General features: G+C 45.0%; 1 protein-coding gene across 2 annotated transcripts in view; it reads right to left on the minus strand.

The window, feature by feature from the left end:
• rmc1 (regulator of MON1-CCZ1) overlaps positions 1-13377 on the minus strand; it is an 84420-nt gene that overhangs the window by 42613 nt on the left and 28430 nt on the right. For both annotated transcript variants that reach the window (XM_080194762.1, XM_080194761.1), the window contains exons 3-6: positions 2905-2989; positions 2758-2814; positions 2585-2671; positions 127-267 (exon numbers count right to left, since the gene is read on the minus strand). In XM_080194762.1, the coding sequence (XP_080050888.1) occupies positions 127-267; positions 2585-2671; positions 2758-2814; positions 2905-2989 (370 nt within the window). The remainder of the gene's footprint in view (positions 1-126; positions 268-2584; positions 2672-2757; positions 2815-2904; positions 2990-13377) is intronic.

Here is a 13377-nt window from a genome sequence, read left to right on the forward strand (position 1 = left end):
TTTCCTGATAGGCATGATCTCTGTTACCAAGCTTTTCTGCACTTTGGTGTCCCCTTTTTTCTAATTTAGTTCAAAGAATGAGGCAAAAGTTTCAGGCAGTGTGATTAGAGAAAGATATTGACTTACCCTGAAATAAAATGGCTGCAGAACATTGCCGTGCACTGTGGTAGATAGCAGGAGCACTGCAGTTTCAGGGGAATACATACACCAGTTAACATTGATGCTCTGATTTTTTAGAAGTTTTAAAGTGCGCTTGTCAGGTAATACCTGGGAATAATAAAAAACAACACCAGCTGAGGCCACATTCCAAAACATACAATTGTAACGTGCAGCAATTTGGGATTTTAGCTTGTGCAATCTGGACTAGGGCTTTAAATCAAAAAGCAATTCCTAATTACATTAGTGAAGGCAGAAGCAGCCTTGTTCTCATTTGAAGTTACAACAGTAAGGCCAAAGATAATGGAAATAAAATGACTTTTGATGCTACAAAAAAAGGTAGTGCTAAAGATTCAAGAAGTAGTTATAGCTTATTGACATGGAAAGATTACTGCTCACCTAACTGTCTAACCTTTCCACAGTTATTCAAAAAACAAAGAAAATTACAGCACAGGAACAGGCCCTTCGGCCCTCCAAGCCTGCACCGACCATGCTGCCTGACTGAATTAAAACCCCCTACCCTTCCGGGGACCATATCCCTCTATTCCCATTCTATTTATGTACTTGTCAAGATGTCCCTTAAAAGTCACTCCATATCCACTTCCACTACCTCCCCCAGCAACGAGTTCCAGGCACCCACTACTCTGAGTAAAAAATGTGCCTTGTACATCTACAATAAACCTTGCCCCTTGCACCTTAAACCCACGCCCCCTAGTAATTGACTCTTCCACCCTGGGAAAAAGCTTCTGACTATCCACTCTGTCCGTGCCTCTCATAATCTTGTAGATTTCTATCAGGTCGCCCCTCAACTTCTGTCACTCCAGTGAGAACAAACCAAGTTTCTCCAACCTCTCCTCATAGTTAATGCCCTCCATACCAGGCAACATCCTGGTAAATCTTTTCTGTACCCTCTCCAAAGCCTCTACATCCTTCCAGTAGTGTGGCGTCCAGAATTGAACACTATATTCCAAGTGCGACCTAAGGTTCTATAAGGCTGCAACATGATTGCCAATTTTTAAACTCAATGCCCCGGCCGATGAAGGCAAGCATGCTGTATGCCTTCTTGATTACCTTCTCCACTTGCATTGCCACTTTCAGTGACCTGTGTACCTGTACACCCAGATCCCTTTACCTATCAATACTTTTAAGGGTTCTGCCATTTACTATATATTTCCTATCGGTATTAGACCTTCCAAAATGTATTAGCTACATTTGTCCGGATTAAACTTCATCTGCCATCTCTCTGCCCAAGTTTCCAACTGATCTAAATCCTGCAGTATCCTCTGATGGCCCTCATTGCTATCTGCAAATCCACCAGCCTTTGTGTCGTTTGTAAACTTACTAGTCAATCCAATTACATTTCCCTTCAAATCCTTAATGTATATTACAAACAGCAAAGATCCCAGCACTGATCCCTGAGGAACACCACTTGTCACACTCTGCAATAACGTGCTCACAGACACTCAGTTTGGGTTCTGTTGAGGCCACTCAGCTCCTGATCTCACTACATCCTTGTTCCTGTAGCTAAAGTGAGGGTTCTACCTCTGACATCAAGGCAGTATTTGACTGAATGTTTGCAGTTTTGATGGGACAGCTTGATGTCACAATGAGAATGGGGGATACTCTCCACTATTTATGGGATATGGGTGTCGCTGGCTGGTCAGCATTTATCTCCCACCCCTGGTTGCTCTTGGACATGTCAAACACAGGATGGGTGACTGCTTTCTGGGAAACTTCCGTTTAGCCCACGATCATGACCTCAAGCTTCCAGTCACTTATCTTTTTAATTCTTCACCTTGCTCCCACTCTGACCTTTCTGCCCTTGGCCTGCTGCAGTGTTGCAGTGAAACTTAATGCTAGCTCGAGGAATGGCACTTCATCTTTTGAGTGCCCTCAGTTTATTGCCTCCTCTTTGTGCCTGTTTAAACATTGTTTTTCCCTTTTTTTTTACTTTCAGATGCCAGCTGTTCACCGTTCTGACGGGCACACCTGCTCTAAGCACATCTTTTGTTTATTTTCTTGCCCAAATCCATTCCCTTTGGTCCTGCAATACCAACACTTTTGTCATTTAATCTTCTGTTTCAAACTACCAGACTTTCCCTTTCGCTCTTTTTCCACCCATCCCAATTTCATCTGCTCGAAACATCTCAAACTTTCCTCAGCTTTGAAGAAACTTCATCAACCTGAAATATTAATCCTGTTTTTCTTTCCGTAGATGCTGCCTGACCTGCTGAGTACATACAACACTATGTTTCTTTATTTTAACTTTCCAACATCTGCAATATTTTGCTCCTACACTTGCAAGGGCTGGGTTCTTAGTAATCTTGAACATTCTGCTAACCTTTATACAGCAAGATGATAGTTAACTGGAACTGTCTGTGGGGAAAAATATTGGCTTTTTCCTGCCCTTGCTAAGTATAGTACATACCTGATAAAATTCAATGCCTTGGTCGGTAATAAATACAATTTCATTTGCGCTGATCCAACAGAAACTCAAGATGTTCGCATTTTTAGTCTACAGAAGGAACAAAACAAAGATTTTTTTCACATGGATAGGAAATTAAATTTTACAACTGTACAACTTTTAGTTATAATTATTACCTTGCATTCCTGAGAGTATTCTGTTTGCGGCAGATCAGGAATGAAGTTAATAAAATCCTGCAAAAAAAGAAAAAAAAAATTTAGCATGTGCTATGACAAGTCTACTTTCTTCCAATCCCAAATCTTATTCAAAAATGATAGCCTTACCACAGCCTTTGGTGTTCTCTGCACAGCCAGAATCTTGTTCCCAAATGAAAACTTGATGCATTTCACTTCTCCTTTGTCCTCCATTCTTTGAGAAGAATAATATAAAGATGATTTTAGAGACTTGAGCATAAAATCTGTCATTACAAACTGGCAAATGGCAGCTTTATGGTTCAAAACGTTAAAGTTTAAGTTTATTTATTAGTGTCACAAGTAGGCTTACATTAATATTGCAATGAAGTTACAGTGAAAATCCCCTAGTTGCCACACTCCAGCGCCTGTTCGGGTACACTGAGGGAGAATTTTGCAAGGCGAATGCACCGAACCAGCACGTCTTTCAGACTGGGAGGAAACTGGAGCAACCCGAGGAAATCCACGTAGACATGGGGAGAACGTGCAGACTCTGCACAGTCACCCAAGCTAGGAATCGAACCTGAGTCCTTGATGCTGTGAGGTAGCAATGCTAACCAATGTGCCACTGTACTGCCCACAGACAAAGCACAGGTATTACGTTTTAAAATCTACTGCTCTTTTCTTAGGACTCAGTCCGGAGGGAAGTTAAATTTAATCCTAACACAGCAAAAGTGGAGACCTGTGTACGCTGTTTCCGCTTGCCAATAAAACCGAGTATAAATATTCGCAGCAGGGTTTAAAGTTGGTCCAGTTTACTTTTCATGGCTGCCTCACTCAGTATAGTCAGAGAATCCTCGGGTGGATGTAGCTGTTACTAGGGGGATAACTATAAGGTTCATGGTGGGAGATATAGGAGGGATGTCCGAGGTAGATTCTTCACCCAGAGAGTGGTTGAGGTGTGGAATAGACTGCCTGCTGTGATAGTAGAGTCAGACACTTTAAGAACTTTCAAACGGTTATTGGATAGGCACATGGAGCACTCCAGAATGATAGGGAGTGGGATAGCTTGATCTTGGGATTGGACATAGATCAGCACAACACTGAGGGCCGAAGGGCCTGTACAGTGCTGTAATGTTCTATGATTCATCAGAAAAATAATCAGGTTTGATACCAAGTCAATGCTGTTCTGCAAGTGACACTCTTGGTTTAGGAGTTAACCAAAGTTCTCACTTCTGACTGCTTTCCAGGGATAGAGACATAAAAATGAACATCCTTGGATATCAGGCAGGGAATAGACAAGCCTCGATTTAAACAAAGTGCTGACGCCATCAAATCAAGGTTCACTCATGAATAATGTCACTATGGAAAGCTGACTGACACGCAAGGACAGGAGGAACGACCTCTGGAATCTGTACCATCACACATCCATGATTAATCTGTAGCTCAACTCCATCTAGGCTGGTACTTTGGTTCTTTCATTGTTAATCCCCTCACCCAACAAAAAAAAACTATCAATCTCAGTTTCAAAATTTCCAACTGATCCCCTAGTCTCAACATCATTGCGTGCGCGCGCGACAGAGAGTGAGAGAGTGCAAGAAAGAGAGAGTGAGAGGAAGAAAACAGAGAGAGAGAGAGAGAGAGCGAGGGAGAGAGAGCAAGAGAGGGAGAGAGAGCAAGAGAGGGAGAGAGAGCAAGAGAGGGAGAGAGAGCAAGAGAGGGAGAGAGAGCAAGAGAGGGAGAGAGAGCAAGAGAGGGAGAGAGAGCAAGAGAGGGAGAGAGAGCAAGAGAGGGAGAGAGAGCAAGAGAGGGAGAGAGAGCAAGAGAGGGAGAGAGAGCAAGAATAAGAGAGCAAGTAAGAGAGAGAGAGAGAATTCCAGATATCTGTGTGTGGAACTTGCATGTTCTCTCAGTGTCTGCGCAACTTTCCTCACACATGCCAAAGATATATGGGTTAGGTTGATTAGCCATGTTAAATTGTCTCTTAGTGTCAGGGGATTAACAGGGTAAATACATGAGGTTAAGGGGATAGGGCCTGAGTGGGATTTTTGTCGGTGCAAATTCTATGAGCCGAAAGGCCTCCTTCTGCATTATAGGGATTCTATGATCTAGAACCCACTGTGTGACGTGCCTCCTGACAACACACCTGAAGGAATTGGCTCTAATTTTAGGGTTATGTCCTTGCTCTGGACTCCCTCCCTCCACTACTGAATCCGTTAATCATATTTAACACTTCAATTGAATCAGTTTTCAGTCTGCTAAACTCGAGAAGAAACAAGCCAAGTCAATATAAGTAAGCTTTTTAGCCCCAGAATCATTCTGTACCTCCTCTAAGGCTGATAGCTCTTTCCTGAAGGCAGGGGTGACCAAACTGAACACAGTTACTCCAGATAGAACCTGACCAAAGCTCTCTGATACACGAAACAAAAACAAAAAATGCTGGAAAGTCTCAGCAGGTCTGACAGTGGGCAGCACAATGGCATAGTGGTTAGCACTGCTGTCACGCAGCACCAGGTTAAAGTCCAACAGGTTTATTTGGTAGCACAAGCTTTCGGAATGTTGCTCCTTCATCAGGTGAGTATACGGCAGGCTTTGATCTTTGGGTCCTCACTGTCCACGGGAGTAGTGCCAGAGGACTGGAGAGTGGTGAATGTTGTTCCGCTTTTCAAGAAAGGAAATGGGAATGACCCTGGTAATTATAGGCCAGTTAGTCTTACTTAATGGAAAAGGTCCTGAGGGATAGGATTTATAACCATAAATCTTGCCTCACAAACTTGCTTGAATCTTTTGAGGAGGTAACTAAGTGTGTGGACAAAGGTAGAGCAGTTGATGTCGTGTATATGGATTTTATTAAGGCGTTTAATAAGGTTCCCATTGGCAGGCTCACGAAGAAAGTAAGGAGGTGTGGGATAGAGGGAAATTTGGCTGATTGGATAAGTAACTGACTGTCTCACAGAAGACAGAAGGTGGCGGTGGATGGAAAATTTTCAGACTGGAGACCAGTTACCAGTGGTGTACTACAGGGTATCAGTGCTGGGTCCTCTGCTATTTGTGATTTTTATCAGTGACTTGGAGGAGGAGGCTGAAGGGTGGGTCAGTAAATTTGCTGATGACATCAAGATTGACGGCATGGTGGATGAGGTGGAGGGCTGTTGTAGGCTGCATAGATACACTGACAGAATGCAGAGATGGGCCGAAAAATGGCAGATGGAGTTTAACCCTGATAAATGCGAGATGATTCATTTTGGTAGGACAAATTTGGATGCGGATTACAGGGTCAACTGTTCTGAGGAATGTGGAAGAACAGAGAGATTTTGGGGTTCATATCCACAGATCTCTGAAAGTTGACACTCAAGTGGATAGAGCCATGAAGAAGGCCTATAGTGTGTCAGCATTTATTAACAGGGGGTTTGAGTTTAAGAGCCGTGGGATTATGCTGCAATTGTACAGGACCTTAGTGAGACCACGTTCGGAATATTGTGTGCAGTTCTGGTCACCTCACTATAAGAAGGATGTGGAAGCATTGGAGAGAGTGCAGAGGAGATTTACCAGGATGCTGCCTGGTTTGGAGGGTAGGTCTTATGAGGGAAGGTTGAGGGAGTTGGGGCTTTTCTCTTTAGAGCGGAAGAGGATGAGAGATGGCTTATCGGTTTATAAAATGATGAGGGGGATAGATAGAGCGGACGTTCAGAGACTATTTCCTCGGGTGGATGTAGCTGTTACTAGGGGGCTTAACTATAAGGTTCATGGTGGGAGATATAGGAGGGATGTCCAGGGTAGGTTTTTCACCCAGAGAGTGGTTGGGGTGTGGAATGCACTGCCTGCTGTGATAGTGGAGTCGGACAGTTTAGGAACTTTCAAGCAGTTATTGGATAGGCACATGGAGCACACCAGAATGATAGGGAGTGGGATAGCTTGATCTTGGTTTCGGACAAAGCCCGGCACAACATTGAAGGCCGAAGGGTCCGTACTGTTTTATGATTCTAAGAGTGAGGAGTTATGTTCCAAACAGGCCATATAAAGACACAAACTCAATTTACAAGATAATGGTTGGAATACGCGTCTTTACAGGTGATCAAGTCTTAAAGGTGCAGACAATGTCAGCGAAGGGAGGGTTAAACACAGGTTAAAGAGATGTGAATTGTGTCCACACAGATCAGTTAGTTAGGTTTTGCAAACCCAGGCAAGTCATGGGGGTTACAGATAGTGTGACCTGGATGAGGAAATGGAGGGATGGGTTGGTAAGTTTGCTGATGACAAAAGGTTGGACGTGTTGTGGGTAGTGTGGAGGGATGTCAGAAGTTGCAGTGAGGCACTGATAGAATGTAAGACTGGGCAGAGAAGTGGCAGATGGATTTCAACTCAGATAAATGTGAAGTGGTTCATTTTGGCAGGTCAAATAGGATGACAGAATATAATATTAATGGTAGGACTCTTGGCAGTACGGAAGCTCAGAAGGATCTTGGGGTCTGAGTTCATAGAACGCTCAAAGCAGCTGCGCAGGTTGAAGCCGTGGTTAAGTTGGCGTATGGTGTACTGGCCTTCATCAATTGAGGAATTGAATTTAGGAATCGAGAGATAACGTTGCAGCTTTATAAGACCGTGGTCAGACCCCACTTGGAGCACTGTGCTAAGTTCTGGTTGCCTCATTACAGGAAGCATGTGGAAGCCATAGAAAGGGTGTAGAGGAGATTTACAAGGATGTTGCCTGGATTGGGGAGCATGCCTTATGAGGATAGGTTGAGGGCGCTCGGCCTTTTCTCCTTGGAGGGACAAAGGATGAGGGGTGACCTGATAAAGGTGTATAAGATGTTGAGAGGTATTGATCGAGTGGATAGTCAGAGGCTTTTCCCCAGGGCTGAAATGGTTGCCACAAGAGGACACAGGTTTAAGGTGCTGGGGAGTAGGTACAGAGGAGATGTCAGGGGTAAGTTTTTCACTCAGAGAGTGGTGGGTGCATGGAATGGGCTGCTGGTAACGGTGGTGGAGGCGGATTCAATAGGGTCTTTTAAGAGATTTTTAGATAAGTACATGGAGCTTAGTAAGATAGACGGTTATAGGTAAGCCTAGTAATCTCTAAGGTAAGAACATAAGAAATAGGAGCAGGAGTAGGCCATCTAGCCCTTCGAGCCTGCCCCGCCATTCAATAAGATCATGGCTGATCTGTCGTGGCTCAGTTCCACATTCCCGCCCTCTCCCCATAACCCTTAATCCCCTCGCTTATCAAAAACCCATCAACCCTCGTCTTAAAAATATTTAGCGAGGCAGCCTCCACCACTTCAACGGGCAGAGAATTCCAGAGATTCACCACCCTTTGAGTGAAGAAGTTCCTCCTCAACTCCGTTCTAAACCGCCCCCCCTTTATCTTAAGGCTGTGCCCCCTAGTCCTACTATCCTTTCTGAGCGGGAAGAGTCTCTCCACCTCTATCCTATCCATCCCATTCACATATATGTAAGGACATATTCAGCACAACTTTGAGGGCCGAAGGGCCTGTATTGTGCTGTTTCTATGACATGAACCCAAGATCCCAGTTGAGGCCATTCATGTGTGCTATCAGCTTCTGCTCAACGATTCTACGTTGTCATGTGTCGTGAAGGCCGCCTTGGAGAACGCTTATCCAAAGATCAGAGGCTGAATGCCTGTGACTGCTGAACTGCTCCCCCACAGGAAGAGAAAACTCCTGCCTGGTGATTGTTGAGTGGTGTCCATTCATCTGTTGTTGTAGCGTCTGCATGGTGTCCCCAGTGTACTATGCCTCGGGACATCCTTTCCTGCAGCGTATCAGGTAGACAAGATTGGCTGAGTTGCAACAGTTTGTACTGTGTACCTGGTGGATGGTGTTCTCACGTGAGATGATGGCATCCGTGTCGATGATCCAGCATGTCTTGCAGCGGTTGCTGTGGCAGGGTTGTATGGCATCGTGGTCACTGTTCTCCTGAAGGCTGGGTAATTTGCTGCGGACAATGGTCTGTTTGAGGTTGTGTGGTTGTTTGAAGGCAAGAAATGGGGATGTGGGGATGGCTTTGGCGAGATGTTCGTCTTCCTCGATCACATGTTGAAGGCTCCGGGGAAGATGTCATAGCTGCTCTGCTCTGGGGAAGTACTGGACGACAAAGTGTACTCTGTCCGCCATGTCCCGTGTTTTGTCTTCTGAGGAGGTCAGTGCAGTTTTTCGCTGTGGCGCGCTGGAACTGTCGATCGATGAGTCCAGCGCCATATCCTGTTCTTATGAGGGCATCTTCCAGTGTCTGTAGGTGTCTGTTGCGATCCTCCTCATCTGAACAGATCCTGTGTATACGGAGGACATGTCTGTAAGGAATGGCTTCTTTAAAGTGTTTAGGGTGGAAGCTGGAGAAGTGGAGCATTGTGAGTTTATCCATGGGTTTGCAGTACAGTGAAGTGCTGAGGTGACCGTCCTTGATGGAAATGCGTGCCCCCAGTCCAACACCGGCATCTCCACATCATGCCTCACAGTGCCAAGAACCCGGGTTGGATTCCTGGCTTGTGTCGCTGTCTATGTGGAGTTTGCACATTCTCCCCGTGTCAGCATGGGTTTCCTCTGGGTGCTCCAGTCTCCTCCCATATTCTGAGAGACATGCTGATTAGTGCACTGACCTGAACAGACGCCGGAGTTTGGCGACTGGGGGAATTTCACAGTAACTTCACTGCAGTGTTGACATCAGCCTTTCTTGTGACTAATAAATAAACTTTAAACTGTGGCTCTATTCGCTCTCCACAGATGCTAATGTTTCGAGTTTGGATGACCCTTGGTCAGAGCTAAGGGCAAAGAAAATCAGAAACATTTAAACCATAAGGGTGGACCAGGTGCTGTAATTGGATAAAGGGAAGGTAAATGAGGATGAAGAAAGCAGAGAAAGGTGCTAAAAATATCCATGAAGTGATCAGAATGTGTGAATAGCAGAACAGAGGTACAAATGGTTAAGGCAGTTGCCCTGAAAGGGGGCAGGTGTTTGTGTGTGGGGCAAAAGAGAGCAGGAATGGAGAAGTGCAAAAATGAATAAAGTATATTTTTGAAATTAAAAAAAGTGTTCTTTGCAGAGAAGATCTGGAGTGAGATGCAGTGGTATTTGTTGAGGTTCGTCCCGAGCAAGCTCGGTGACGCAGGACTCTGTGCTCTACGGGCTGTTTCCCAGACGCACACCAAGACAAAATATCAACTGCTGCTGGAGGGTCATCAACTCGGTGAAGGACGCACTTTGGTCTGCCTGAAACTTGCTGATTTTCCAGTTGAAAGATTTGTCCTTGACCGAGTGTTGCAGACTGGCACATTCCAAAGTCCAGGACTATGTGCTGAGGGACGCGCTCAACCTTGGGGCAGTCGTCGCAAAGGCACAATGAGGAAAGGCCATACTATAAAGCCTTTCAACCGAGGCAGACCAAGGGCCCGGCAACTGCAGAATACCCTCGGCCTGCGTAACTGTGTGCTAAACTGAAAAATAACAGCACACAGTAAAATCTGAGGCATGTATATAGTTTTAAGTAATGAAATGTATTGAATGTAATGTCATGTAAATAAGCATGGTATTGTAATGGAGAAATGATTCCTTTTTTGCACTTTGTAATTTTTGGATCTCTCGTTTTGCACTAGCTGATTTGAGAGTATTTTTTATGGATAAAGTATATTTTTGAAATAAAAAAAAAGAGAAAGAAGGATGATAAAAATGGATGAATGAGACAAGAAGAAGAAACAAAATGAAATAAAATAAATGGAAATGAGATGAAGGAGGAGGAAAGAGTTGATGTTCTTAAGTTGTTGAACTGTGTTCAGTGCAGAAGGCCCAATTGGAAGATGAAGTGCTGTTCCTGTAGTTTTTCAACTGAGGGCACAGCACCTTATCAGCCTTCTTTCTCACTTCCATTTTTCCACTTTTCCATTCCAGCTGTCCTTGCTGTCCACCCCGCCACCTTCCCCTCCCCTTTTTTGGGCACCTGAATTAACAATCTCTCCTCGTATTCTGTCACTGACACATTCTGATCACTTAATGGACACTTTTAGCACCACTCTAAGTCTTCTACATTCCCTTTGTCCAATTACAGCACACGCTCATTGTATAAGACCATAAAACATAGGAGCAGAATCAAGACACTCAGCCCATTGAGTCTGCTCTCCCATTCAAACCTGGCTGATATTTTTCTTATCCGCATTCTCCTGCCTTTTCTCCATAACCCCTAATCCCCTTATTAATCAAGAATCTATCTATCTCTGTCTTAAAGACACTCAATGACCTGGCCTCCACAGCCTTCTGCGGCAAAGAGTTCCACAGATTCACCACCCTCTGGTTGAAGAAATTCCTCCTCATCTCTGTTTTAAAGAATCATCCCTTTAGCCTGAGGTTGTGCCCTCTGATTCTAGTTTTTCCTAAACGTTGTAACACCCTCTCCATGTCCACTCTATCCATGCCTTGCAGTATCCTGTAAGTTTCAATAAGATTCTACCCCCCCCACCCCGCCATCCTTCTAAACTCCAACAAGTACAATCCCAGAGTCCTCAACTGTCCCTCATACAAAAGCTCTTCATTCCAGGGATCATTCTTGTGAACTTCCTCCGGACCCTTTCCAAAGCCGCACATCCTTCCTTAGATATGGGGCCCAAAGCTGCTCACAATACTCCAAATGGGGTCTGTCCAGAACCTTATACAGCCTCAGAAAGTTGTCCACTTTGGTAGGAATATTGGTAGGAAGGACTATTACTTACATGGCGAAAAACTGCAGCATGCGACGGTGCACAGGGACCTCAGGGTCCTTGTGCATGAGTCGCAAAAACCCAGCCTGCAGGTGCAGCAGGTGGTCAGGAAGGCAAATGGGATGCTGGCCTTCATAGCGAGGGGGATTGAATATAAAAGTAGGGAGGTCTTGCTGCAGCTGTATAAGGCACTGGTGAGGCCGCAGCTGGAGTACTGTGCACAGTTTTGGTCGCCGCACTTACGCAAGGATATTTTGGCCTTGGAGGGAGTGCAGAGGAGGTTTACTAGGCTGATACCGGAGTTGAGGGGGTTGAACTATGAGGAGAGGCTGAATAAACTAGGCTTGTACTCGTTAAAGTTTAGAAGAATGAGGGGAGATCTCATTGAGACATATAAGATGATGAATGGGATGGATAGGATAGAGGTGGAGAGGCTCTTCCTGCTCGGAAAGGACAGTAGGACCAGAGGGCACAGCCTCAAGATAAAGGGGGGGCGGTTTAGAACAGAGTTGAGGAGGAACTTCTTCACTCAAAGGGTGGTGAATCTCTGGAATTCTCTGCTCATTGAAGTGGTGGAGGCTGCCTCGCTAAATATTTTTAAGACGAGGGTTGATAGGTTTTTGATAGGCAAGGGGATTAAGGGTTATGGGGAGAGGGCAGGAATGTGGAACTGATCCACTTCAGATCAGCCATGATCTTATTGAATGGCGGGGCAGGCTCGAGGGGCTAGATGGCCTACTCCTGCTCCTATTTCTTATGTTCTTATGTTCTAGAAGTACATCCCTAGTCTTGTATTCTAGTCCTCTCAACATGAATGCTAACATTGCATTTGTCTTCCTAACTGCCGACCAAATCTGCACATTAACCTTAAGAGAATCTTGAACAATGATTCCCAAGTCCCTTTGTGTTTCTGATTTCCTAAGCATCTTCCCATTTAGAAAATAGTCTATGCCTCCATTCCTCCTTTCAAAGTGAATAACCTCACACTTTTCCACATTGTATTTCATCTGCCACTTCTTTGCCCACTCTCCTAACCTGTCCAAGTCCTTCTGCAGCCCCTCTGCTTCCTCAATACTACCTGTCCCTCTACATATCTTTGTATCATCTGCAAACTTAGCAACAGTACCTTCAGTTCCCTCCTCCAAATCGTTAATGTATATTGTGAAAAGTTGTGGTCCCAGCACTGAGCCCTGAGGCACACCATTAGTCACAGGCTGCCACCCTGAGAAACACCCCTTTATCCCCACTCTCTGCCTTCTGCCAGTCAGCCAATCCTCTATCCATGCCACGATCTTACCATCATGGGCATTTATTTAACAGCCTCCTATGTGGCACCTTGTCAAAGGTGCTCTGGAAACCTAAAAAAATCACGTCCACTGAATCATAGAATCCTACAGTGCAGAAAGAGGTCCTTCGGCCCATCGAGACTGCACCGAACACAATCCCACCCAGGCCCTACCCCCATATCCCTATATACATTATACCCACTAATCCCTCTAACCTACGCATCCCTAGACACTAAGGGGCAATTTCTTAGCATGGCCAATCAACCTAACCTGCACATCTTTGGACTGTGGAAGGAAACCAGAGCACCCGGAGGAAACCCACACAGACACGAGGAGAACATGCAAACTCCACACAGACAGTGACCCGAGCCGGGAATCGAACCCAGGACCCTGGAGCCGTGAAGCAGCAGTGCTAATCACTGTGCTACTGTGCCGCCCCACGGTAGCACAGTGGTAGCAAAGGAGAACCCACTGGTTCTCCTTTATCTAATTTCCTTGTTACCTCCTCAAAGAACTCTAACAGATTTGTCAGACATGACCTCCCCTTGATGAAGCTGTGCTTATTCAGTCCTATTTTATCATGCATTTCCAAATACTCTGTGATCTCATCTTTAATAATGGACTCTAAAATTTTG

Source organism: Carcharhinus amblyrhynchos, chromosome 8, assembly GCF_965287045.1.
Source record: "Carcharhinus amblyrhynchos chromosome 8, sCarAmb.v2.hapA, whole genome shotgun sequence".
NCBI lineage: Eukaryota > Metazoa > Chordata > Chondrichthyes > Carcharhiniformes > Carcharhinidae > Carcharhinus > Carcharhinus amblyrhynchos.